General features: G+C 51.1%; 1 protein-coding gene across 1 annotated transcript; it reads right to left on the bottom strand.

The window, feature by feature from the left end:
* Positions 1-211: 211 nt before the first annotated feature.
* PAPSS2 (3'-phosphoadenosine 5'-phosphosulfate synthase 2) lies at positions 212-27,960 on the bottom strand. The gene is made up of 12 exons (XM_053948837.1): positions 27,913-27,960; positions 14,345-14,450; positions 12,672-12,907; positions 11,833-11,971; positions 11,450-11,568; positions 11,217-11,330; positions 10,459-10,570; positions 6,538-6,743; positions 4,610-4,745; positions 3,332-3,600; positions 2,620-2,849; positions 212-2,267 (listed from the first exon to the last, which is right to left on the bottom strand). The coding sequence occupies exons 1-12, from the start codon at positions 27,931-27,933 to the stop codon at positions 2,129-2,131; spliced, it is 1,827 nt and encodes a 608-aa protein (XP_053804812.1). The 5' UTR covers positions 27,934-27,960; the 3' UTR covers positions 212-2,128.

Below are 27,960 nucleotides of genomic sequence, written 5' to 3'. Positions count from 1 at the left end.
CAGAAGCAGCGTGGTTTGGGACGTGGCTGCTTTAATTCCGTGGCTCCAGAGGCTTGGTCCAAGCCTCAGCACCTGATCCTGCCTCTCTGAAGGGGAGAAGAGCCTGATCCCTCTCCCACAGCTCCCAGGACAGCTGCTCAAGCACAGCATTGCCGAGGCTGAGTGAGCCTCCAGCAAAGTTCCAGCCAAAAAACCACCAAGTGAGAGCTACTTACACATATAAATATTTATTTGTACTAAAAGTGAGTGTTTCATAGAGTATCGAGTTCAGAATATATTAAATCAGGAGATGCATCAGCTGAGGTACAAATTCCAGTCTCATGTCTTTAATAAATAGACTATAAACCCCCCAGTCCACGTGTTTTAATCAGAGGTAATCAGGACACTATGCTGGTTTAAAATGATAATACAACATCTGTGTTTTGCTGTGACCACCTGGATTTATGGGGGGGGGGGGGGAGGGGGGCAGGTTTCAACACTGGATTATTTTATGATGAGCAGCAACAGTGCTGTTTCACTCCTTAAAAACCCTAAATGGGAATATCACTTTTGGCTAGCTGCCAGAGGGCCTGGCTGGATGAGGCTGCAGCATTTGCCTTGGGGTACTTGGGGTAAAACACAGCTTTGCTCCAAATACTTAAAAAACAAGACTTTAAAAGCCACCCAAAAGGCCCTTTTGCAAGGATATTTTCCAGTCACAGACGAAGGCCTGGACACCGTGCCCTGGCCACAGCAGAGCAGGTCGTGGCTCACGGTACCAAGCAGCAGCAGGCTGCTTTTGCTGAGCGTGGATCCAAACTGGAGCAGCAGAGGAGAGGAACGCCGACCGCCGTTCCTTGACAACATCCCCACGGCTCCTGGGGCAGCTGCTGAGCAAGGCCAGGTGCAAAACTCCCGCAGCGAGGCCGTGACCGCAATGACCAAGCGCTCGGCTGCTTTCCTCTGCTGCCGGCTCACACCTGGGGGGGCAAGGCGGGACCAGCCCTGTCCTTGGCAGCCCCCGCAGGTGGCCGGGGCTCCCGGCAGTGCCCAGGGAAGCCCCGCTGTTGTGTCACTGCTCTGTCACCTCGGAGGCTCCTGAGGGTCGGCGGAAAAGCCTCAGGCACGGTACTGCCGAAGTCCGGGTGAGGGTGGGGAAGGCGATCGTGTCCGCGGTGACGTGCCACAGCCACAGCAGCACCCCACAGGGCTGGGGGGCCCAACGGCTTTCCTGCCATCCTCTGGCTGTCCCCAGGGGCCACATCCCGCAGACACAGAGCAAATCAGGTCACCTGTAGCCACACAGCTGTGGATGAGGGCAGGAGCTCCAGCCTCCTCTCAGCTGGTTCTCCACACCCACCTCGCGCTGTGTGTTTGCTGTTTTGCCTTGGATTTGCCTTTGGGATGGGAGGAGTGTGGGCAGAGGGAAGGGGGTCCCCTCCTGCCACGTGGTGGCAGTTTTCTTTCCACACCTGCAAGCACAGTGACAGCATCCCTGGCTTTTCCTTGCTGTCCAGAGCTTTCTCAAGGATCTCAGGGCTTTTGGTGCCTCCCCAGCTGGGCTGTGAGTGCAGGGATCACCATGGCACAGCCTCACAGGCAGCTGAACTTGGAGCAACAGGAATGCTCAGCCCGGGATTTGTTTGACCAAAGAGGTCAAGCAGGAGGAAGGAAGGAAGCAGTGAGGAGTTGGCTCAGCCACAAGGAACTGGAGGTGGTCACAGCTGATCTTAAAAAGTCCTTTTTATAAAAGGGGCATTAAAAAGATTCTGCTGTTAATTAGCAAAAACTGTCTAAGGCACAACGTGGAAAGGCACTTCTTCATTTCTGCTCCAGGCAGGGCACAGGCAGGATTGATCCTGGTCCCCTCTGCACTGGGAGCTGCTGGGTGGCCCTGGCCATCCCAGTGGCACGTCCTGGCACCAGCTGGGAACAAAGGCCCCACTCCCCATCCTTTCCAGCTCCATGGGGACACTCCCAGCAGCTTTAGGGGGAGAAGAATCAGGCTCAAAGTATATCTGATTGGTAAAAAACACTCTGACCCAGGTAGGAAAATCCCAGGGTCATGCCAAGTGATCTGTGTCACAGGAAATCAATTGATCATTGCTCACTCTTAATACAGGTATTTCTAGGGAGGAGGAGGAGTTAATTATTTTTTTTCCAGTGTCTGGTAGTAGGTGGTGAGGACTTTCCAGGCTTTGGGGGCCATGAAGCCGTCTGGGGGGTTTTCCCCTTCCCGAGCAAGCTTTCTCATGCGTGTTCCTGAGATGAAGTCAAAATCATCGTGCCTGTGTGAAACAGAGACAGGTGACATCAGCACAGCTGGCCCGAGTCACCCCCCAGGGCTCCTCATCCCAGAAGACCTGCAGTGTCCATAACACTTCCCAGCTGTGGGAGGCTGCCTTCCTACAGCCTCTCAGCCCCCAGGCTGTGCTGCTTTTCCTCCCTGGTGGCACCTTTAGTTTCATGTGACACCTGGGAACAGCTCTTGGAGGAACACACATGTGGCTTTCCCAGGTTCTGCCCCCATTCCTCTCCTTGGGAGGAACGTGGCTTTTCCCTGTCCCCTGGAGAGCTGCGAGCCCAAGGCGCCCACAAACCCTACGTTGTGAAGAAACCACGAGGTCGCTGCTGTGTTACCTTTTGGGGTCGTAGAAATCCATGGCTCTCTTGAGCTTGTTGTAGGCAGCCACCCGGAAAGGGAGGATCTCCACGGAGGTGAGGCCAGGGGCCATGCTCAGCACCTTCCCGCCGTGTGTGGGCTCGTACAGGTCCTGCTTGGTGTCGGGGTGCGGCATTCCCGCCGGGTCGCGCCCCACAATGTAGAAGTTGGCCCCCGCAACCATCCGGGCTCGGCAGTGCCACTGCACCTGCAGGGAGGGACACGGGGACTGAGGGCTGGGGGAGAGGGAGGCCCCGGGGATCCACAGGCAGAGAGAGGGAATTGGGCTGGGTCTGATCTGGCAGCAGTTTGAATTTGCAGCGTGCCAAAGTGGTGCCCCCCAGCACACGGAAGGGGAGGTTCGGCATCTGCCCCCTTCATCCCACTGATTTAGGGACAGAAGGGAAACCCCTGGGGGCAAACAAATGAACGTTCCTGCCCACCAGAAAAAGGTGAAGCCTGTTTTTGTCCCTTCTCCCCAGCCCTCCACAGCCCAGGAGAGGATGGGAGCTGATGGGGCAGAGCTCTGTGGGGGACACTGCAGCAGCAAGTGCAGGCAAACCATGCAGGGAGCTGAAGTGAGGACATGGTTCCATCCCCCTTCCTGGGGTTTTCCAGGCAGGCTGGGAGCACAACCCCCATGGACAGGCTGCCTGCCTTGCCCTGCTGAGCAGCCAAGGGCTGCATTACCTCCGTGGGGCCAGCGTAGAGCATGGGAGAAGGGAAGATAGCCATGATGGTGGACTTGGGGTCCAGGACTTGCTCCTCCAGCACGGCTGCGTGCTGCTTCATGCGCCACTCCAGAGGGACATCGTCGTCCTTGGTCCACCCCCCCAGGGGGTGCAGCAGGAGCACAGGGTTCTTGTAGCCCCTCTCCAGGAGCTGGCGCCGCGTGTCCTGCATCAGCAGCGCGTGCCCGTTGTGCACCGGGTTGCGCAGCTGGAAGGCGAAGACAGCGTCTGGAAGGGAAAGGTTGGGGGGTCACAGTGCTCGTTCCCACACTCTGAGCTTCCACACAGCCATGACAGCCCTGTGTGTGTCTTGCCTGCCATGTCAGACCTGTGTGTGCACTCTCTGCCATGACAGCCCTGTGTGTGTCCTGTCTCAGCCATGTCAGACCTGTGTGTGCACTCTCTGCCATGTCAGACCTGTGTGTGCACTCTCTGCCATGACAGACCTATGTGCCCTGTCTCAGCCATGACAGCCCTGTGTGCCCTGTCTCAGCCATGACAGACCTGTGTGTGCCCTGTCTCCACATAAGCAAGGCCCTGAACACCTCAGCTGAGTGTTTCACACACACACATCGCCCTGCCAAGGATATTTTCACTGCACTCCCTTCCTTTGGGGCTGATTTCAGCCCTATCAGCTCTCCTGCAATGTTTGTGCACAGCACTGGACACCTGCACTGATGGCTTAAGTGATCTGTCACCTCCCCAAGCTCAGTGGCAGTTGCAGGAGGGCCAATGCTCTTTCTCCAGAGTGAGAGTGGGTGTCTGACCCTTGCTATCCCCACTGGACGTGGCTTGGAGCAACCTGGGAATGTGGAAGGTGTCCCTGCCCATGGCAGGGGTTGGAATGGGCTGAGCTTTAAGGTCCCTCCAACCCAAACCATGCTGGGATTCTATGGGACAGAGAGCAGGGAGAAGACACCTGAGCTGTGCCCCAGGTATGAAGGCCAAGAATGTCAGTGCAGAGAGGATCTGATCTGTCAGGGGGGATGTGAGCAGGATGCTCAGACTTCCCAGCCCTCAGAGCAGCCCACTGAGGACACAGCCCATCACAAGCACTGCCCTAACCAAGGAGCCCTGCCCTGAGTCCCCTTTACTGCCCACCCTCCCAAACAGCCCCGTTTTGGGAGCATCCAGAAGCCACCTGGAAGTGCTGTGAGCTTGAGAGCAAGTCATGGATCACAGCAAGGCCCAGTGGGGCAGGAAGAGCCCTGTCACTGGTGTAACCCAGGGCACTCACCAGCATTCATTTCCCTGAACTTCTCCTTGAGAGCCAGTGGGGTCAGGCGGTACTGGTCCAGCCCATCGTTCCATGTGATCTTCTCCAGGACCTGCAGGTCCCCACCAACCAGCCAGTCTCCACTCTCCATCACCATCTGGGAATGATACACACCTTCAGTGCAAAGGGGACAGCACACTCTTCCTTCTCCCTCTCCCAGTCTCCTTTGAAAGGTGTGAGGCTCAACCCCGTTGGAGGATGACCTTCCCTTCTCTCAGGGGGAAAATATCATTGCAGTGCCCACGTGAACGAATGTCACGGGCAGCAAAACCTCATCAGGTGGGGCAGCAGCCACCCAGTCCCCACCCAGCTGGGTGCTGCACTCCCCTCTGGCAGCCAGCAGTCTACAGGAAGGCACAAGACCTTCCTCCACCTCCCTCTTTGCTTTCCTCCTGGGAATACACAGGAGGAATGAGACTGCTGCAAGGCACACACCTGCTGCCGATTAATTAAACGAGGCATTTTAAGGGAGGGGAAAGAACTACCACAGCCTTTTAAAGCACAAAGCACAAGTTCTCCCTTTCCGAGGGACGATGCTCCTTGTACTGCCACAGACTGGGTGGGAAGAGAGAAGCTGCAAAAACATACCAACCCTGCTGGCTGCCTGTAGGGAAAAGCCAAAACATTCAGTCCTGCCTGCTCGGGATGGGCTGGTGGCCAAAAATATCAGTCCTGCCTGCTCGGAATGGGCTGGTTCCTGGCAAAGAGCTGGGATGGAAGCACAGACAGGAAACCCATCGCCCTGAAAACCCTGGAAAAATTCACTTCTCCATCCCCTGGCCACGTTTCACCCCCGAGGCCAGGGAGGGGCCGGACCTAATACTTTGTCTATTCAAGCTGGGTCTTATAAGCTCTCAGAGATAAGTATTACACCCAAGATAGCTCAGCTACCTCAGGTGGCATAAAAGAAGCAGGATGGCTCCTGTGACAGTGTTGGAAACAGAAAAGTTTTAATAAAAGGCAAAATAAAAAAGCTCTTTACAGAGAAAAACCCAGCCAGGGCAAGAGGTTCTTGCTCCTGCTAAAACGCTTCACAAAAACCATTAACTTCTTTTGTTCTCTTCTTTTTCTAGTGAATTGCTCAGGTGGGACTTTTTGGCCTCTGTCCAATTGGCTATCCTTAAGTTTGAGGTGAAGTCCCCAAGGTCCTATGAGGTGTCTTTTAACAAAATTGAGGAGAGAAACTTCTGGGCTGTTATATATGTAATTCGTGCAGCTGGGGTTGTATGTAATAAGTTGTAGTTATAGATGTTATACACTGTAGCCACAAAATGTTTTAGAGTTACTGGAAAAACCAAGACAAAAGGAAATTCGCAGATTGGGTTGCCAGGCACCTAATGGGCATTTAAAAAAGCCCTAGCCAGCAGAAAACAATAACCACAAAAAGCTGGGTATTAGGTCAAACCCAAGCGAATCACGGGCAGGTGGCGTCGAGGCCGGGACACAGACCCAACACCAGGAGGGAAGAACAAGGAGGGGAACATCTGGACTCGTCACTGGCTGATGATCTGCTGCTCAGACCACATTAGCAGCCAAATTGCCTTCTCTGTGAGGGAAGACTGCATGAATATGCAGCTTGCCACAATGACTTATAGCCAAAGGCGGAATAAAAAGTATAAAAACCCTCTGCAGAGAGACAATGGGGTGCAAAAACTCAAAGGCGGCGCTGACTCTGTCGGTTTGCACCCAGAGCTGCTCTGTAGACTGTGGGCGAATCCCGACCGAGCTGCGGTCGGGGCGAATTCGAACTCTAAATTGTTACGCGATCGCAAATAAATTTAATTATTAATTCAGATTGGCTTGTCTCTATTTACAACAGCTTTTTAAGCAGACAAAGGGCAACTTTGTTTACTCCGCCAACAGGGGGGCACATTCCTAGGCGGGCCCACCTGGATGTGCGGGTGGCGGGGGCAGGTGGTGCCCCAGACGCGGGCGCAGCGCTCCTCCTTCCTGTGCGCGAAGAACTCGGGGCCGCGCAGCACGGCCAGCCGGCGGCCCTGGAAGCTGAGAGCCAGCGCCGCGCTGCCCTCCAGCCGCTGCTTGTCCTCCGCCGACAGCGGCAGCACGATGGGGATGCTCAGGTTCACCACGCCGTCTGCCGGGAGACAGCGAGAGCAGATCAGCAAGCCTGTAGGGTGTCCTGCGGTGACTTCGTGGTGCTGAATGGTTTCCCTGCCTTGGTCACCCCACGATAATCCTCACCCGTATGTTTAGCCCAGAAATAGGTTTTGCATATTTAGGGCTGGTTCTGATAGTGATTGTTTTCAGACACTGCACTGCTCCCCTGCATCCTTCTCACGGACAGAGCGCGGGAAGGAGCTCTCCTTTGCTTTCTGTCCGATTTAGCTCGCTGAGGCAGAGAAGTTCCCTGCCCTGTGGTTTCCTCTTTTCTTTGCAGCTGTTTAAACCTGCTCTGGACTGAACACCCACAGCAGCAGCGGCCGCTTGCACCTGTGACCCGCCGGGCCGGGCATGGGCTGTGGCATTTGGGCTGATAAGAGACTGATAAGAGACTGAGTGAGCTGAGCTGAGGGGACTTTCTGAGTTTGTCGTCTCTTCAGAACAGCGAGAGGTTCTGTTGTTTAATATTGGTCATTTTTTGTGCTGGTGAATGCTTTGCCTGCTAAATAAACAGGGTTTTTTTTTCCACTTTTCTCCAAGGAAATATTTTCCTGAACCAGCTGGGGAAGGGGCTGCTTGAATTTGCTTTCTAGAGGAAACCCTTTGGAGGTTTTCTCCCAAATTTGCCCTAAACCAGGACACAGGGACACGAGCAGCACCGTGGGGATGCTCACAAGCCTTGAAGTGGAGGGGTTGAACATCCTCCTGCATGGACAAGAATTTTAACCAGCCCTAGGAGCACAGGAAACAGAGATTTTCATGGAAAATCAGCCATTGCAGCAGTTTTCTCTGCACTGCTAATAAATGGTGATGTTAGCAGAATATAAAAGCTCCTTATCTAAGGCCAGAGGTGTCTCCTAGACACCTGGAGCATCTCAGTTCCTGCACTCTCCCTTTCCCTGGTTCTTCTTCGTTAGCTGCTTGTGAAGGTGAAAAATTTAAATGCGCTGGCAAAATGCAACCCTGGATAATTGAAAAATTTCAATGTGCTTGAAAAAAGCCTTCTCCTCCAGGAGAACCACCTCTGTGGAGATGGCTCCAGGCTGGTGTTCCCTGGAGCACCCCATGCCCTGCACACCTCCTGGGCTGCCTCTTCCAGCACACTCAGTTTTAATTTGGGGTTTTTTTTTTTTCTTTTTTGGGGTTTTCCCTGGCTATCTCTATATTGCTACTCCTCCTCCTTTATAGCTCTGCACTGCCCATTTCAAATCTGTTTCCTGTGCGAGTCTGTAAATGCACACCTAGTTCCTAATTTCAGTGTTGTCCCTAAACAGCTTGAAATCATGTTGGTTTTAACCCAACTCTCCCAATTTCCCAGTGTTCCACTGAGCTCCTCCCGTTTCTCCTTGGATATTTGGATATTAACAATATTCCAATGTCAGTACAGGAGAATTGATCTCTTCAGTGGGTTTCCAATCACAGACATATCACTGATTCAATTTATTCTGATCTGACTGAAATCAGGTTGGACCCTTGAGAGTCTTAATTTGAGAATTTTGACTATAATATAGAATTTTACTTTAATTTTTATTAAATTATTTGCATTTACTTTAAATTCATGACTGGGTATCATTCATCTACCAGGCAGCAATTTTCATGAATAATCATAATTATATTCACATGGGATCCAATCAATATCAACTTCATACATTTAAATCATATTAATAATGATCAGTCAATGAAGCCAGCACAGGGGAAAAAAAAAAAAAAAGCTGCATTATGAAACCAACAAATGCTGCTGAAAGTGAGGATCTTCAGGCTCCATTCCCAAGTGCAGGATGGAGAGGTAACAAAAGATCACTGCAGTGCAGGTAATTACAAAATTACACAACTGGGATCTTTGTGCAGACTGGTCCCTAGGACACGGGGTGTGTCAGGCCACGTCATAACTGCCTGGATCATAAATGGGCCATGGCTGTAATAATTTCATAATAATTTCAAGTTGGTTTTTTGGTTTTGGTTGTGGTTTTTTTTTTTTTTTTTTTTTTTTGTAAATCTCAAAAAATTATAGGCAAAAAGAATCTCGAGGTAATTTGTGCAGAGCCTGAGAACAGTTCCATACGTACCAGCTACCAAGCACCTCTTTCCTGGGAGAACACAAACATAATTAAGATAATTAACGCTCAGGGGCACATTACAGAAACCATTTCAAGACTTGAAGCATTTAAAAGCTCCTGCTGGTGTGGTCCTACCACAGCCTCACACTATGTGTGATCCAACACCTCCACTGTCACTGTCACCCCTCTGACCGTCACGGGCCGCTTCTGCATTGCTGCAGGTCCACCCCCCTTGCTGGTGGCCCTACACAAAGCACATCACCCACCTGCTGGGGCATCCAGGAGGGATTTACTGCAGAGAACTGGCTTGAACAGGTGTCCCCAAAAAACCACGGGAGCTGCCCAGACCATCAGCCACCCCAGGGCATGAGGGCTGTGCCGATGCCTCTGGGAAGAGTAGGCTCGAGCAATGCCATGCCCCGGCCTCAGCACCAGGAGATGGAACCCTCCACCACTTCCCAAAGCTTCTCCAGGAGCATCTGCTGTTCTCTCTCCCACTCAGATGTCACCCTGAGGGCCTGGCCACACCGATGCTGAGTTTCGAGACAGGATCTCCAGATGCCGCTGCCCTCTGCTACACAGCTCTGGAAAGCTCGTCCCCCTGCAAAGCTGCTCTCCTGGCCTTTGTCCCTGCTCCCCAAAGAGCTCTGCAAACCCTGAACATCTGCCCATGGAGCTCAGAGGAGATGTGCTCGGGATGTTGGCAGGTTTGGGAGGGCACCTGAAAAGCAGATGCGCTCTGGGATGAGCCTCCGGCGCAAAGTACGGGGCTCTGGAGCAACGTGGCCATCCCAGGGCACTCTGCGACCTCCCCAGGCACACACCAGGCAGCTCAAAGACCACAGAGGAGGCTCTGATAACAGGGACATGTGCTTCTGAATGCTGTTTGCACACTGGGCAGGAGGTGGAAGGCTTTGGCGTGTCTGGGAGCAGAGCCCCCACACAGACGCTCCCACAAGTGCAAAGTGAGCAGTCCCGAGCTTTGCCTCTGCTGCACGGCGCCCAGATCTGAGCAACAGCAGCAAATCACTGCCCTGTGGGACCACAGGATCGTCTAGAAGGCATGCAAGGCTCAAAGGGACTTGCTCACCCAGATCCCTGCCAGGTCTAGAAACCCCAATGTGAGCACCCCATGTGTAGATGAAGTCACAGCAACAGCATCCACAGCTGAGAAACGGGGTGGAAACATCTCTGCCCCAGTCTCAGCTGTGGATGGGCATCACCTGAGCCCTCTTTGCCTCTTCCAGGGATGAAGCACCTCTAACAGGCTGCTAATGCATAGATAAATCAGATTTACTTCAAGCTACCATGCTGGAGAAGCAGGGAAATGGGGTGGGGGGCAGAATCAGGCTCTGCTCCTGTTTCCAAGAAGCAGCTGCCTTCTCCTCCCACCTCCAGCTGAGCCTGGCGGCCTCCCTGCTTCCTTGGCCCCGGGTTTGCATCTCTATTTACACCCTGGTACAGCCAAGCACGACAAGAGCCCCACAACAACTCCCGGAAGGTTTGAGCAGCACTGTGCAAGATGTCAGAGCTGTGAGCCAGGGCTGTGGTCACAGCAGGGTGACCTTGGCCACCTTCAGGGGGCCTGGTGTGTGCCACAAGGCAGGACAGGAGGACACAGGGGATCCATACCGTTGCGCAGGGTGCCAAAGTGCAGCACTTGCAGGTACTCTGCCTCCCGCATGAATCCTGTCAGAGGAGTGGCCCAGCCTTCGCCCAGCACCTGCACCCACTGCAGATCCAGCTGCAAAACAAACCCAAAGGGGTCACACTCCTGTCACTCCTGTTGTCACCATGTCATGCTCAGAGGTTGCTTTTCCTTCCCTTCTGCTGAAACAGCATTTTCATTTTCTTTTGCTTCAAATACAGGACATTCATAAGGGGGAAGAAAGACATGGGGGATGTGTCTTGGGGCTTTTAAAGCCAGACTCACACAGTTTCACAGCACAACTTAGAATCCCAGCATGGTTTGGGTTGGAAGGGACCTTAAAGCCCATCCAATCCCACCCCTGCCATGAGCAGGGACACCTTCCACTATCCTAGTCTGGTCCATCCTGGCCTTGGGCACTTCCAGGGATCCAGGGGCAGTCACAGCTCCTCTGGGCACCCTGTGCCAGGGCCTCTCCCAATATCCCATCTAACCCTACCCTCTGGCAGCTGAACTTGTGGGGCTGTATGGACACAGCAGAGGAGACTGACACCCTGCAGCACACAGCAGGGAGGCATGGCAGAAAATGGCTGAGGATCAGGAACCCACCTCAGCTCGCCATACACCACAGCCACAAAAGGTCAGGGCCATCAGAAGAACACAGGCCCCTCTGGCAACATCCTCCTAGAAGCTTCCACCCTTGGAGCAGCTAAACAGTGTCAGAACCTGTGTGTGACAATACCTTAGTGATCTCTAGTGCTGGTAGCTTCTCTGCCTCAGCCTGGACACTGCTGAGTTTGTCCTCAGGCACAAAGAGCTCCAGAACATCCTTGACTGAGCCTTGGGGCACGATGTTCTGAAAGACAGAGACAGGCAGCACTTGTAACACGCTGGTTTTCACAGGCACACCAAAAAGGCAGTGTCCCAAAGCAGGGTTCCAAAGCTGCCAGTGATGGTGACATAAAAGTGACCCACCTGTGCCTGGAGGAGCTCCACGACCTGCTGGATGCACTCAGACACCGATGCAACGTTTGTTTTCAGCACCAGCTCGGGAGCTTTGGGTTTCTCGTACTCTGAGTCAATCCCCGTGAATCCTACGGGCAATTAACCCCCAAATTAAATTTATTTAATAGAATAATCGGTGCCTTAAAGCCAAGAACACTATACAAACAACCAGGGGGCATTCAACCATGCCGGGTACAACAAGTGACACTTGTCATGGTAACATTAGGGGAACAGGATCCTCTTGTGCACTACAAAGGGCTTTTAGACACCCACCCTTATGTGTGGCACTGCCAGGACCAGGCATCCAAAGCTTTGGAAAGCAAAAGGCGAAATAAGGTCTCACTCCTCCATACCTTTGATCTCTCCAGCTCTTGCCTTTTTGTACAGGCCCTTCACATCTCTGCTTTCACAAATATTTAGAGGAGCATCTACAAAGATTTCAAAGAAAGGAAGTCCAGCTGCCTCGTGAATTTTCCGTGCGTTTAGACGATCCTGTTAGAAGAAAGATGGGAAAAATCTGAATTGCAGCAAAAAATCCTTCCTGGATTTTGACACAAGTAAATTAATCCTCTTATAGATTTATTCAATGTACACTAGTTCTAATAAGGGTTTTTCATCTCACTTCCCTCATTTTCTTTAAAGATACTTTAAAAAAAATTGTAAAAATCTACAACTTTGATCTGTTTCATCTTTTCCCACAAAAAACGTCAAGATCTTCTCGTTAGGCAGGACAGCAGAACTTTAGATTGTGAATAATTATCTGCCCTATGTGAAAATGGTCAGATGTTTTCTCAGATGATCTCAGAGGTCTTTTCCAACCTCAGTGATTCCTTGATTCTACGAAAAAAGGAACTGCTTGCACCGGCCTGATAACAGCAGCAATGGAAGTGAAAATCGCAGTCAAATCTTCTTCCAAAAAACCAATGAGAGGTCTAGGACAGGCTGCTGCTTCTGTGACTCTTTTCTGCCTCTGAGGAGTTAATAGCAGGGAGATCTTAAACTCCTCTTAGCTTTTCATCAGTTTGCAGCCCTGAATTTATCCGGCCCTCCAAACACCGATCACGCGCGACTGCGTGTCAGCGGCGCTCCACCAAGCATCCGACGGTGCACTTGGGAAACTCCATAAACCATCTTCATCATCGGAGGTGAAGCTAAGAAGAGAGCAGGATCTCTGGGATCCTCAAACGCTTACCTTGGTGAAGGGGGAGATGAAGCTGGTGATGCAGACGAGCCCCGCGTCGGCAAAGAGCCGCGCCACCTCGGCGATGCGCCGGATGTTCTCCTCGCGGTCCTGGGCCGAGAAGCCCAGGTTCTTGTTCAAGCCGTGCCGGACATTGTCGCCGTCCAGGGAGTAGCACGGGATGCCGTGAGCCACCAGGTACTCTTCCAGAGCAAAGCCAATGGTTGTCTTGCCAGCTCCAGAAAGGCCTGGGGGAGGCAGAAAAGTGAGGGGTCAGGTTTGAGGTCAAGCGAGTGAAAACGAGTGACACCGGCGGCCAAACTCCTTCTGCCTGAAGTTCCCTACCTCATTCCTTCCGGAAGGAAGTTGGATTCATCCTTCACAGATGAAGGATGAACCTTCACAGATGAATCTGCACCTTTTCAACCCTTATAATTGGAGGGGTGGCATTAATGCCCTGAGGAAAGCATCTACAGCCCAACCTCTGCAGGGGTCTAACCCAGCAGTGGGTCTTGCTGGGCCATGCTGGGTTCCAGGAAGCAGGGGAGGTTTGAAAGGATGCTGCTTCCTCCAGGTCTCTCCTCATCTTCCTCTTCCTCCCCCTGCTCCCACTGTCAAGAGCCAGCTGCTCTCCCATTCTGAACCCAAGGAGAGGCTCTTGCTGCAGCCACGTGGAGTGGGACAGGCTCTGGCAGCAAAGGCCCCCCCCCATCACCTCCTTCTCTAGGAGTGTATTTGAAAGAATAATCATCAGCCAGGTGAGCTCAAACCTTTCAGACACAAGATTTTTGAATAATACTCAAAAAAGGAAGAAAATTGCCTTGGGTAGGGCTTTTGCCTTCAGAAACTATATAAAAGCAGATTGGGCACTTCAAAATTGAGGAGAACAGAACAGAAATATGCTTTAATCCAGCATCTACAACCTAAAGTGACAGGAAGGGAAATTAGAATGGCTTTACAAATTTTTCCAAGCATGTCCTTCAACATCCTCCAGCCGCCAAAGAAAATGCCAATTAATGCCAAATGCAAAAATGCCAATTTAACAAGCAAAGGAACAACTGGACAACTGGCAAAAGACAGACTTTTCTAAATATTAGAAATGAGAAATGCAATTGTCATTTTTGGCAGCCCCTAATCCCCAAACAATGAGTTTCTACTTCAAGGCAAAAGAGAAGGGCAACAAAACAAATGCAAGGGATTGCTTCCAGCGTGACTCTGTGGCTGGGAGTGTTTATTCTCCAGGCAAGGTGACTGCCTCTTGCTGCCTCAAACACAGCAGACCTACATGTCCCAGAAAACTTCCCACCACTCCTGAATGAAAACATCCGCGTTTTGGACAACCCTGGGTACGTCCCACTGCCAAAGACTGGCTGGATTTGAGCCAAGGCTTCCTCAGCTACACACTTGGGAACAACAAGTGCTACCCCGTGGGCCTCTGACATGTTCAAAGGAGCCTGAGAGCAGCTGGGAAATCCCTAAAAACATTAGTTATGGGCAAGCAGCTGCCAGGGAGAACATCTCGCTGCGCCAGCACTGCGCGCCTGCCTTTCCCACGTGGGGATGTTTTGCAATTCCCGGCTCGCAGGGAACGCTGACGTTTCCTGCAGATCCCAAATCCCCACCTGCCAGCCACGCTCATGGAGTTTCACAGGTGAGGCCACACTTTTACACCCAGACAAAAATACCTGTGAGCCAAACCGTGCAGCCTCGGAATCCTCCCCTGGTGCCGACAACTTGCCCTCTCTTACTCCTGCTGACATGATGGGCTTGGTAAACCACGTTGGTGGATCCCTGAGAAAACAGAGCAGAACAAAGCACTTATGTTACCTTTGCTGCTCTCAGGGCAAAAGGAAATCTCTTCTGGGACAAACAGATGGGAGAGAAATGCAAATTCATTAATGAGGTAGCATGGTGTGGTGGTTCACATGGTGAACTCTGGTGCTTTGGTGTGAGTTGGATTTCTGTCTCAGCAGCACAGACTCGTTTTTTGGAGGCTCCCTGCCTCTGCCCAGGTTGTTTCTGGTGGTGATGCCTTCGTGCCAGCGGGGAGAAGGGAGAAGGTGACTGGCTTTGCTGCAGGAGCACTGCCAGGTGACTGATCCCCCTGCGGGCAGGCAGGACACAGAGCCTGGGCAGAGACACCCTCCCTGCCTTCTCAACAGTTTCAAACACAGACAGACTCAACTATTATTTTAATCAGGCTTGCAAAACAAGAGCGACTTCAGGTGCTAATTTACTGGCTGTGTAACACGAGAACTGCAGCTGGGGCAGGAGCAGCCCCGAGCTGGGCACACTTGGGATGGGAAGCAGAGGAAATGTGATGTGTCCATGTGCCATTCCCAGCACAACGCTGAGCCAGAGGCCTGAATTTTGGTGCTTCCTAATTCTGGTGGTTCCTAACCTCGCTGACCCCAGAGTCTCTGCAGGGCTGCAGGTGAAACAGCCTGGCTGTGCCCTGCAGCTCCAGCAACAGCACCTCCACAAGGAATGCTCCACATGAAATACCCACAAGACCTTGTTAATTGTGAGGATGATGTTCCCAGCTGAGGCATGCAAAGGAAAGAACAAGGATATAAACATATCCTGGATACATGTGCAGAGAGAGGGGAGAAAAGATTGCATGGAGACGTCACAGAACTTTCCAGTATCTGAGGGAGCCTCCAGGGAAGCTGGAAAGGGACTGTTCATCAGATAGAACAAGGGGAATGGGTTCAGACTGAAAGAGGGGAAACTGAGGTTAGTTATACAGAAGAAATCTTTCCCTGTGAGGCTGGGGAGTGGTGCCCAGAGAAGTTGTGGCTACCCCTGGATCCCTGGAAGAGTCCAAGGCCAGCTTGGACAGGACTTGGAGCAGCCTGGGACAGTGGGAGGTGTCCCTGCCATGGCAGGGGTGGCACTGGATGGCTTTAAGGTTCCTTCCAACACAAACCAGTCTGTGCTCCTATAAAAAACCCAAAACATCTCTAGACCTGCCCCTGAAAAGGTGAGTGAAAGCTACACCTCCTGTGACTCAGAGAATAAAAGATCAAGACTTGCTTTCTGCCGTTTGTTCTGTTTTGTTGCTTTTTGTGGGTTGTTTTCGTGGGGGGTTGTCAAAAGTTTGAACATTTTGACCTCTCAAGGGTGAGACAGCACCACCATGGATTAATTTTCTGCCATCCCCAGGAGTTCAGGCTGTGTCCCACAGGAGATGAGCCACGATAATGTCCTTGCCTGGGGAAGATGCAGGATCTGGCACATTCCTACATGGCTGATGTAAGGAGATGGTTCTAAGTACAGGTTGCTGTGCCATAAATCTGCACTGTGTGAGCATCTCAGAGCTGTTATTTTGCACACTGGCACCTTTGGGAGCTTGGGAAAGCACCACTGAGGGCATTTTTGTAATTCAGCAACACTGTCACACCTCTCCCACCTGCTGGGAGCTCCAGATGGTACCAAATCCCTCAGATTTTTCTGCTCTGTTCATAAACTTCTCAGGAAACTCTTCCCAACCTTCAGCAACTGGATGGCTGGGCTGGGAGCTTGCTTAGCTGGGAATGGGAAAGACCAACTTTCCACCTCATCATCCACCAGCTAGGAATGGCTTGGGAAGCCAGAGCTGAAGTGAGGTGGAAGGGAGTGGAAGCACCAGGAAAACTGATCATTAATGACCTGAGAGCAAATCCTGGAGAGATTTTGCCTAGGAAGAGCATATCCTGCAAGATGGTTGGGAGGCAGAGAGAAGCAGTGGAGGGGGTTTAATCAAATGCAGGGCTGTCCTGCTCATTTGATTCTTGGGGTTTTAGCCCTGTCACTGCAAATCAGACATATTTAAATAGATAATGCAATCGTCACCACAATATCAACACCTGGATGCTGGCCCTAAAGCAGGGACAATTTAGGACACTGGTAAGCATATCTTGGATTAGTCTGGGTCAAGAAAATGAGGTTTGGGAGAGGAACTTCTGACTTATAATTCAGCTCCAAACAAGGCAATAAATGTCCCAGCAGCATCTCCAAAGAAGGGCTGTGCATCCCCACCCAGACAGATGGTTAAAGATGACACTGCCACGCTCTCCCCACTCCTTGGAAATCTGCTGTTTGGCCCTGTCTGGATGAGCTCAGTGCTCAGCCCACCCTGCCTTACCTCATCTAGGAAATGAGAAAAAAAACAAACACATCGCTCCAAACCTTGGGCTGAGGCTGCAGCAGACCAAGAAACCAAACCCTAACTCTGCTTTTGGCCTCCCCTCTTACTGAACCCTTCCATGAAGGTGGCAAACAGGGGGACACCAAGATTTGGCTGTCTTTAGGATCAGGCTTGACTGAGCAGTCAAAGGTCTCTTGGCTTCATTTCCAAAGGGAAGAAGCTTTCCATCAGCCACCCTGGTGGGACAAAATGCTGCCCTGCTGTGTGAAAGCAGGCTGCAGACAGAGGCAGGAGGTTTTTCCTGAGTGATCCTCCTGAATAAAGAGATGTGGCCTCTGAAACAGGGGGGTCTTGCTGGAAATCAGGAACCATCAGTGCTCTCTGTTCTGAGAGCCACCATTGCTCAATTCACAGCATCCCAAAGAGTGACCTCAGCTCCTCCTGAAGTAATTGGCCCTGGAAGGGAGTAGCTGTGCTTGCCCACATAAATTATGTGTGACTACTCAAGGAGATCTTATCAGGGAGCATCTTCTTTTCTCATCTGACAGTTAAAAGCACAAGGTCTGTGGGGCCTCTCCATCACTGATGTTTGCTGGGAGCAGAACCACTGCACATTTAATAGAAAATGCACCAGACAAGAAACATTTAAAATCATAGACTTACAGAGGTGTGAAGGCTGGGAAAGACCTTGAAGATCATCAAGTCCAACAATCAACCCAGCACCACCACTGTGGTCACCACTAAACCATGTCCTCAAGGGCCATATCCACATGTTTTTTGAACACTTCCAGGGATGGTGATTTCACCACTTCCCTGAGCAGTCCATTCTAATGTTCTACAACCCTTTCCACAAAAAAAGTTTCCTAATATCCAATCTAAGCCTCCCTGGCACAACTTGGGGCTGTTTTCTCTCATCCTGTCCCTGTTCCCTGGGAGCACAGCCTGAGCCCTGCAGGCTCTTCCCCCTCCTGGCAGGAGTTGTGCAGAGCCACAAAGTCCCCCCTGAGCCTCCTTTTCTCCAGTCTGAGCCCCACCAGCTCCCTGAGCTGCTCCTCATCAGAAGCCCTCCCTGGCTCTGTTGCCCTTTTGGGTTTAGGGTTTTCCCAACAAATTGTATGGACGATTTGCCGTCTCCCAGTAGGAATTCAAGTATAAACTCTGGTCCTTAGGGCAGCAGCTCCTCCTGCCTCCACACCCCCAGTTCTTCAACCAGCACCTCCATGGCTGGATCACAAGTGAGAGCAAGGCAAGAACCAACTGAAAGTGCCACATTCAACAGCTGAGGGGTGGAAATGAAGGACAGATGGGAGCTGAGCAGGGCATTTGAGAGACCCCCTGAGTGCACACAACACCCCCAGGCCAACCCTTGCTCAGGCACCCAGAGAAGGCAGAGCTCTGTGATGCTGCAGAAGGAGATGAGGCACCAGAAAGCCACTCTGGCCATCACGGTGGCCCATCAGGTCCAAGCCCATGTCCTTATGGTGCCCTCAATTCACCCCTGCCTGCTGCAGCTGGCACAGACATGGATCTGGAAGCTGTCCAGGAGCTGCAGCTCATGGCAGGCTGCAGCAGCATCCTGCTCTGGAGAGGGACTCGCTCCCGAAATCAGGGCTCACGCCGAGGCTGAGCAGCGCCGTGCTCACTCAGCACCAGCATCCAGCTGGCAGCGCTCAGAGCCCCAGGGAAACCCTGACCCAACAGCCAGGGCAGGGTCAGGACTCCCCCAGCTGCCTTTTTATTTATAGGGCAAGCTCACAGCAGCAGGAATATGATTCATTTTTTTTCCAGTCAAGCGTTTCACACACACCCTATTTCGGTACCGCAGCCTGGACACGTCTCCAGGAAGGGAAAAATAGATCTAAATAAAAATAGAGGCTTTTGAAATGTTTTCAGCTAATCCTATTTGCAAATGGTAGAATGGGCTGTTAAAATGATAGAATGATCAAGCAAGCCTTCACTTTCACAGGCAAGCAGTGGGATCAAGCACATGGAGGGATTATTGGGGTGTCCTGTGCAGGGTCAGAAATTGGACTTGATGATCCTTGTGGCTCCCTTCCAGCCCAGGAGGTTCTGTGATTCTGAGTTTGAAGTCAAACACTTCTCTAAACCTCAGGAGAGGGAGCTACCCTATCGGTAAAAAAAAAAACCTCCCAACTCCTGCCAGCAGACTAAAAGAAAAAATAAATTTGCATTTGATGTATAAAAATTACATTTATCAAATTTTTCCTTAAAAAATTATTTTCTTTTACCAGGGCTGCTGTGACAAGAGGGTGATACTGTATCCATGAGCAACCAGAGGGGAAAACCTCCTGTAAGAGAGTCATTCGCTGAAGAAGAGCAAAACTGATACTCCAAAGAAAAGGAGGAAGAGAGGAAAAACGGGGGTTTTGTCTGTGGAAGTAGAGATTTGATTACAATCATACTGAAGAACAATGAGAAACCTTGGCATCTCTTACACCCTAGCTTAGCTCTTGTAACCCAAAACCCTATGGACTTTCCCCAGATATTCATTTACTGCACTAAGGCAGAAAATGCTTCAAACAAACCCAACCCCATTCTTTCCCAAGGGAAAACCCCAGCAAGGAGGAGTTACCCTGGAAATTTTGCCTGTTTAACCCCTCAGGACGCAGGCCCAGATGGGGAAGTGGGAACCTTGCAAGCATTTTTTGTACTGCCCACCTTCCTGCTCCCATGCTATTGTCCCACTGTGCCACCACCTTCCTGCTCCCATGCTATTGTCCCCACTGTGCCATCACCTTTCTGGTGTCCCTGCTGTGCCACCACCTTCCTGGTGTCCCCACTCTGCCACCACCTTCCTGCTCCCATGCTGGTGTCCCTGTTCCCTGCCCATGGGATGAGTCTCCTTTCCCAGCACCTGGAGGTGAGCAGGAATTGTGTTTTCTCTGCAGAGGCTGAGGGGCTGCCAGCATTCCCAGCCCCGGGCAGGATGCTGGACTGGGATCCCTTTCTCCAGCCCGTGCTCTGAATAAAGCCCAGCAGGCTCAGTCTCTCCTTGGCACTCGCTGCTGTTCCTTTTGGCATTGCCCCCGGAGCCCTGCCAGGAACGTAACACACAAAACCTTAAGGAGAGCAGCAGAACCATCCCAGTGCCCCAAAACAAGCAGCCTTTCAGCCTGGAGACAGACAGCTGCAGATGCCAAACCCCACTAACACAAGATTTTCAAGCTGCTGTTAAGCTGAAGCCGTGTTTTCTTAAGCCACAAGAATTTCTGAGCTCTTAGCAAGACCTGATGGCAGCTCAAATATTTTTCTCTTGGCATAAATTCACACAGCTTGGGTTGTCACAATCAAGTTTTATACAACGCTGGCACACAAAAAAAGAGAAGAAAATCAACAAAATCCGGCTCATTTTCCAGTAACTTCACAAATCAGATGCTGATTTCTACAGTGTGAGTCCAAATCAGCAGTTGGGTACTGAAATCTGCCTCTCTGAAGGCTCCCAGCTCAGGCCTTTTCTTATCTTGGAATGAGATGATGTCACTACTCTAATTTCCTCGATGCAGAAAAGCTAGTGACTCATCCTGTGCTCCTACATTTTTGGGATAAACTTGTAAGGCCAGGACAGATGTTATAAAAACAATCCCCCTGTCTTCATTCCTGAAATCTCAAGGGACAGCCGCAGGGACAACAAATATTTAACAAACAAAGCATTTTGTCAGGCACTGACAAAAAGAACAATTTAAACACCAGACCCCTCCATGGTGGCCCAGTGTTTAATATTCAGAGCAGTTCTGCTAAATGATCTCCCCCAGATGAACCCACCTGAGCAGTTGGGTCCCTGCTCCTTTTGCAAGCAATGGGTTTGACATTGCAGAAGAACTTGCCTTGGTTAGATGCCTGCCAGGAAAATCACCCAGAACACACGGCCTTGCTTCTCTACCTTCTCCTGGAGAAAAAGATCTGCTTACAGAAATGGGAAACTGAGTATCAGTCCCTCAGATTGCAGGAACAAGAGGAAAAGAGGGCAAAGGTACAGATTCTGACTACACATTAACTTCAGTATCAAAAAGATTTCCAGGTAGGAATTGTATCTACATGCAAATATTTTTTTTTTTTCCCTGAATAGAAGATTCAGGAATTTAATTAGTGGGTTGTGGTTATCTATGGTAAATATGGCACTGTACATGTCCCACCTCCTTCCCTAAACCTGAGAACAGGTCTCAGTGATATGGGGATAAGATACCCCCTTTTACCATGCCCAACCTATCCCTCTCAGGAAAGAAATCCACTGTCTTCAGAGAAGCTCCAGTGGTTTCATAAGCAGCAGGAGCTACAGAGGATCTGTGTTTCAAGCAGCTTCATCAGGTTTTAAAATATATCTATTTCTGAGTCCAGGGAAGGGAACGGAGCTGGAGCCCCAGGAGCGGCTGAGGGAGCTGGGAAGGGGCTCAGCCTGGAGAAAAGGAGGCTCAGGGGGGACCTTGTGGCTCTGCACAACTCCTGCCAGGAGGGGACAGCCAGGGGGGGTCGGGCTCTGCTGCCAGGGAACAGGGACAGGCCAAGGGGAAACGGCCTCAAGCTGTGCCAGGGGAGGCTCAGCTTGGACAGCAGCAGGAATTTCTGCATGGAAAGGGTGCTCAGGCCTTGGCAGGGGCTGCCCAGGGAGCTTTGGAGTGCCCATCCCTGGAGGTGTCCCAGGAAGGGCTGGAGGTGGCACTCAGTGCTCTGGGCTGGGGACAAGGTGGGCACTGGGCACAGCTGGGACTCCATGGGTTGGGAGGGATTTTCCAGCCTCAGTGACTCTGGGATTCTGTAAAAGAACTCATTCTTGTGTGAGGCTTCTCCTCTGCAGGACCTGGTGGCAGCCTGAAGAAAGGGAAAAGCTGGGCTCCAGCCCAGGCTGGTGGGCTCTCAGTGTGTGGCCACACGGTGCCTCTCCCTGCCTCAGGTGGGATGCCCAGCCTTGAACCCAGTCTCTTGTGCCCCATGTGCCTCACTTTGCAGTGGTCAGTGGTCACCAGCAGGCCATGGGACACCTCTGTCCACCTCAGCACCTTTTTTAGGGTTTTCAAAGTGCAAAAGCAGCAGCAGGAAGGAGCTCAGGGGAACTCGGCCAGAAGCACCACACAGGACACGGTTAAATAGGGGAGCTTTGCCTGGCGGGCCGAAAGTTCACTAGGCTGGAAAAAAACATTGTGATGAATTCATGGAAGGAAAGCTCATCAAGGACTACCAGGAGGAAAGGCAGAGCCTCTGATATCTCAGGTTGTAAATCAGTGGAAAGGAGGACAATGCACTGGTGTCCCAGCCATAGACTCTTTTCTGGCTGCCACTGGGAATGACAGACAGGGCCAGATCTTCCCCTCACTCAGCACCTCCTCCGTCCCCTCAGAATTCCTGCTGGATGAAGACAGGGCTGTTTTCATTGCTGTACCACTGAATGTGCTGCTCTACCAAACCAGCTGCAGGAGACAAGTCCAAGTTGAGGACTGCAGGAGGATGAAGTTTTCCTGCCCCATCTCCCTGTGCATCTGAGCCCTACAAGCTGCAAGATGGGTTTTTAATGTGTGAGTGCACACAGGGTTACCTAGACCCTGGCCTAAGTCAGCACCAAGGATGTTGGACTCTTCCTGAACGAGTGGCTGCTCAGCATTTTCCCCACCCCTCCCTAAAGCAGGTGTAGGCACAGCCCTTAGTCATTTCATGCTGCTTAAAGGCTGGGCCAAGAACAGTTCAACATTTTCCTTGGAGATTATTGTTAATTGGTCCCTCAAAAGTTCATGCAAACTCCCAGCATCTCTCACAGGGTGGCATCACCCCCAGTTTTACAACCACAGAAGGGTAGTGGTGAATAAGGCCAACAGCAGACGAAGACTTCAGCTTCCACAATATTTAAGACATAAAAATGACATATGTTTGAAGAGCAGCTCCCCTGGACTTCAGGCTGCACCCCTGAGAGCTCCACACCCCTCACATCCATCCCCAGGGCCTCAGATGAGCTTTCCAGAGATGCAATGAGCTGCCCCAGCCATGGCTGGGGGGGCTCATCATGCCCAGAGGCAGGTGCCCAGCTCAGACCCCCATAGCAGCCCTGTAAAAACCCCTCCTCTAAAATGACTTCTTCCCCTTCTTCCCACACTCACTGGCAGCACAGCCTAATGATCTTCCCATCAGAAGGGTTGGGCAGGCCTGAGAAATGACCTCCCGCCCAAGCACACTTTTTGCACCACAATGGGAAGCTAAAATACAGTTTGATATCGAAGAAAACATTTTGTTCTGACAGAGAGGCCATGAAGACCTCCAGGTCAGTAAGTCTTGGAAATGTAGGTGCAGATGGTTGTTTTCCAGCAATTCACAGAAAAAGCTCATCTCAACAACCCACAAAGTGCTGCAGCTAACAGAAAATCAAATCAAATCTGTGTAAAACAACTCCTTCCTCAAGCTCTGCTCTCCAAACATATTTTGGCACGCACTCAGCAGACAAAGCTTTTGACACATGGAGCTGTAACTGAGCCAAGCTGTGAGCAAAGGAGCAAAGACCACTCTGGGAGGGACAGGAGGCAATGCTAGCAGGGAACTACCAGCCCCACAGGCAAATCCCAACTTCCCAGCATCCCGTGGCATGACGCACAGGCAGGGCTTTTCTGCATCCCTCCTTTTGTTAATGATACACTCTGTGTAAATTTTCACTTGGAAATGATTAAGCTGTGAACCCATTAAGGAGCTATTTCTCACTCCCTTCAGCTGTGACACCCCGCTCACGATAACAGCAAATTCATAAATGGCAACCTGAATTACACAGCCTTTTTCTTAATGGATTTTTGAGAAGCAAAGTGTATGAGCAGCGTGACCAAAGTACAGGTTCAAGCATTCACACAGGCCCTGCTTGCCACTTATCTTTTGGGGGCATGTACAGCTGTGAGTTTATCTAAAACACCTGGTTTCAGATAGGCAAGGGCTTTTCATTTCTAAAGGCACCCTCCAGGATCAACATCAGCCCAGTTAAAATAACAAAACAAAACAAAACAAAAAAAAAAAAAAAAAAAAGAAGCAAATATGCCAGCGTTTGTCTTGAAAACCCTCCAGAAAAACAAAATCTCTGTGGCCTAAATCTAAGCTGCAGCTGTTGTGCAAGTGTCTGGGTAGTGTGGGGTCTTCAGCTTCATTTGCTGATTGACTAAATGCTCTTGCAGGGGCACGGATGGAAACCCACACCTGTGGTAGGGGTTTTGGCATGGACCTGTGGCTGGCTGTGACTTGATCTGTGCAGCCTGAAAACCAGAGGAGGCTGGAGTCTGTATTTATGCCAGAGCCCAGCAGCAGGACAGGAAGGAACTCCAAGTTCCTTCTGACTCAAAGTGCTCCCACTCAGAGCTGCAGGACTTACAGCTGGGTTTCCATGCCTTGGCCACCAGCACCACTTCAACCACCACCACCACTACCACCAGAGGTGCTCAGACCACACCAAGATGGTTATTTAATTCCCCAACCCCTGGAGGGCTCAAGCATGAAAAGGAGAAGGCATTCATAATTAGGAACCTGCAACTTTTCCTGGCTTGTCTTCCCTGAAATTCCCCAAATTGAACCTGCTTGCTCTTACAGAGCAGAGTGTGGTTATTAAACACTGGTCTGGCACACTGGCAGCCCAAGTGAATGAAACAGCAAGGGAACTTTCTAATAGTGAAGGGCTTCAGAAGAAATTGGAAGAAAAGGGGAGAAAGTTATAATTAACATAAGTTAATCACCTCACCTTTCCATGGTCTTCGAAGAAAAGAGATATAAAGCAAACAAAGTAATAGAAAATAAACCAAGAAATCCCAAGCATACGATGAGCAGCTGGGAAACAATCACCTTTGGATGTCACGGTGCAGTGAGCTGGGCACCGTGTTCCACAGAATAAATCATCCTGTAAGAACAAGCAGCTTGTGACTCGCTGGATAAAACAGGAATTTTAGAAAACTCACTTTATTGAGTGACTCAGTGCAGAGCAAGCCAGGCTAACTCCCTGAAATCAGGGCTTTGCTGCCCTGTCCCCTAGGCAGTGTCACTGCGATGAGCTACTCAGAACTGCTTTGAAAATAAACAACTTTCAAGTTGTTTTGCTCTTTACGTTCAAGGCAACAGTTAAGAGGAAGTGTGAGAGGAGATGAATACACGGTTTGGGTGTTTTAATAAGCTTTTTCTTTCATGTTGCTTGGCAATTAAATCGATGGAGATGTACATATGTTCCTGCTCCGCCTGGGGTATCACTCAGTCCATCTGAACTCTGCCCTGCAGCTCTGTTTTTTAAAACATGAGAGTAGTTTTCAGGCAAAGAAACGAAACCTCTTTCCTCAGGGTTGATTTGATCTTGCGGGTCTGTTGCTCATCTTTAAATAAATTTGAATAAGCCCACATTGTTTGCACATAAGCCCTACACAAACACAAGTGAGCTAGCAGAAGTTACAGCTCTGTGACCCACCGGGCTGTGGAAGCACATCCCACTGCAAGCCAGGGATGCCACACCCATCTGAATCCTGGAGATGCTGCTGCCAGACCAGGCAGGTGATAAAGCTGAAACACTTCTGAAAAAGGCAGTTTTAGTACCAGGCTCTCACTCTCCCTAAGCACCTGCAAGGGGATCCAAAGAGAAACTTCACTGGCCAGGGGCAGGACTCCCAATCCCTCCATCCTGTGAGATGCGCTGAGCTGCACTTTCCACACAGCCCTGGGGACACAAAGCCACGCAGGCAGTCACCCTGCCAGCACAGGGCTGTGGCTCTGGGCTCCGTGGCAAGTTTCTCTGGAGCACAGTGCTCCATCTGTGTCCTCCCGGCCGTCAGGAAAACGCCGCTCGCTCGGCGGGCACGGGGAGCGAGCTGCGGAAATACCAGCGGCACCGCAGGTGTGGGGAGAAGGAGCTGCTCTTTCCACAGAGCTCAAAGAAGCCCTCAGCCCTGAAAGCCACGCTGTGCAAGAGCCCACACAATGAACAAGGGCAGGCCCACAGCTGCACCTCCCTCACTGCACTCCCTTCACGGTGTGCTTGCTCCTGAGAGCAGGGCTTGCCACTGAAGCACACTGGAGGGCTGTGTGAGGGACATTAAGGCTTTAAGGTCATCGTTACAGAACTGCCCAAAAAGTCAGTCCTGCAACTAGCCAGGAATAAATGCTTCCTGTCAGTGAGGGCTGGGAACAGGAGGGCACTGCCTGGCATGTAGAGGACTTCATGCCTCTTGCAGTGTCATGAGCAGAAATGAAGAGAGTACGAAGCATTTCCACATTAACCAGCCCAAGAGAGATTCCTGCACACCAAGACTCTGGTCCTCACACAGAAGGCAGAATTAAGGTACCATGCTCATTTTTAAGGACAACACATGCAGAAGCAAAAAAAAAAAAAAAGTTTTCTTTTTTACACTTTACCATGTTATCAATTAATAAATAGGTGTGCAATTAAAGCATCCTCAAACCAGATTCAAACTCCAGAGAACATTATTCCAACTGAATTTAGGATTTAAATCCTGGGCTTCTAGTTATTCAATTTGCAAAATGAGGAGCACTGTCAAATAACACAGTGGTCCAGGTCACAACAGCTGGCACTGCTGTGCCTTTCCAAAACTGACAGCTGATCAACATCACCTGCAAAACCCAGCTCTGACATCCGCTCAGCTGGTGAACAAAGCTAGTAACATCCAGCCTCACAAAACCTGGTCTGTGGGACAAAGATTAACACACCATGAAACTGTGATAAAACTGAGGTTTTAGTAGCAGCAAGGATTTTGAGGAGCAATAAAGATTCGTATTACTGGGAGAACAAAGAATGGATGATCCTACTGCTGTATCAATAGGGATCCCAACAGGATAAATTATTGTGTCTTCATTAGGGAACACCTTTGGCTGTTGCAGCTACAACAGGTGTCATGACAAATTGTCTGTGGGCACAAAAAAAAGGTCAAAGGACCTGACCAAAGTGAAATTCCTTATCTAGGCCTCTGATATAAACTGGAGATGGTTGAAACCAAGAAGCTGCTGAGGTTGCAGTTCCGAGAGAGAACTTCCTTTACACTGTGCAACCACATCTTCCTGGCAAGGGACAGGAAGATCACTAATGGGACATCACCGTTTCACCATCACTCCCCGAACCTCTTGTAATTAGCAAAATCACGCCTTTTTTCACTCCATCAGACACCTGGCAGATAAGCATACAAAAATCCGCCTACAACTGTCAAGCTGATAGCATCTGTTTTGACAGCCACGGCACAAAGGTCAGCCACAAACTCGCTTATAAAGGTCATTTTTCCAGCCTAGGGTGGAGGCAAAGGAGAGGGATTATTCTGGAAGTTCAGCAATACCTCTCTCCTGGCACAGCAATAAACAGAACTCCCATACACAGCTCACGACTCGCACCTCCCCTGCCTGAAATAATCCCTAAGCCACAGGTTTTCGCGTTTCCACGAACGCCCTGCTGCACAGGCGCGCTTTGTTCCGTGTGGGTTTGGGTGCATTCCTCCCCGGACAGATTACCACCGTGTCCAAAATGCATCAAATCCATCGGAAAAGTTTATGGCAAACTTAAAAAAAAAAAAAAAAAAAAAAAATCAACCAGCAGAAAGCAGCCCGAAAGTCTTACGTCAAGAGTTCTTCTGGTTCTGATTTAAAACCTGGAAAACGTACGCACAGCCAGAGGGACCCAGAGCTCCCATCGCACATGCAAGGAGCAGGGGAGGGCAGCTGGCAAGCGGAACGCGATGTCTGGCGGCGGCTGCGATTTGCAATTTTAATTTCTAACTGAGCTGTGCCCTGGCTATGATTCCTTTGCTTTGCCGTGTGCCTGCGCAGCGATGCTGAGGGAGCCTGACGGCGGCGGTGAGCGCCTCGCCAACTCCTTCCCCCGGCTGGCACCGGGGCAGGGGACACCCAAAAAGCCACGAGCGAGGCAGACGCTGCCTGGACCTCCTGCCCCGCGGGGCACAGCGGGACAGGTGCGGGATGCGGCCGAATGCCAGCGGAGGATGCTCGGAGCGCCCGGCCAGCGCGCCCATCCCCGAGCGATGGATGGGCTGGCGAACTCCCGAGCGGCGCCGGAACGCCGCGGCTGCCGCTGCCCGGGGATCCCAGCGCAGGAGAGGGATCCGGAGGGATCCGCAGGGACCGCCCGCCCCCCGCTCCCCGGCGCATCCCTACCGTGTGCTCGCGGCTCGACATGGTGCTGCTGCGGCGGACCCGGCGGGC

Source organism: Vidua chalybeata, chromosome 8 (genome assembly GCF_026979565.1).
Source record: "Vidua chalybeata isolate OUT-0048 chromosome 8, bVidCha1 merged haplotype, whole genome shotgun sequence".
Classification (NCBI taxonomy): Eukaryota; Metazoa; Chordata; class Aves; order Passeriformes; family Viduidae; genus Vidua; species Vidua chalybeata.
This window is presented reverse-complemented; position numbering and strand designations above follow the sequence as displayed.

Coding starts and splice junctions, on each gene's coding strand:
- PAPSS2 (XM_053948837.1), bottom strand. CDS start 27,933: ATGTCGAGCCGCGAGCACACG. Junction 14,451..27,912: donor TGTCGAGCCGCGAGCACACG/GTAGGGATGCGC, acceptor CTGTTTTCTCAG/GGATCCACCAACGTGGTTTA. Junction 11,331..11,449: donor TGGAGCTCCTCCAGGCACAG/GTGGGTCACTTT, acceptor TCTGTCTTTCAG/AACATCGTGCCCCAAGGCTC.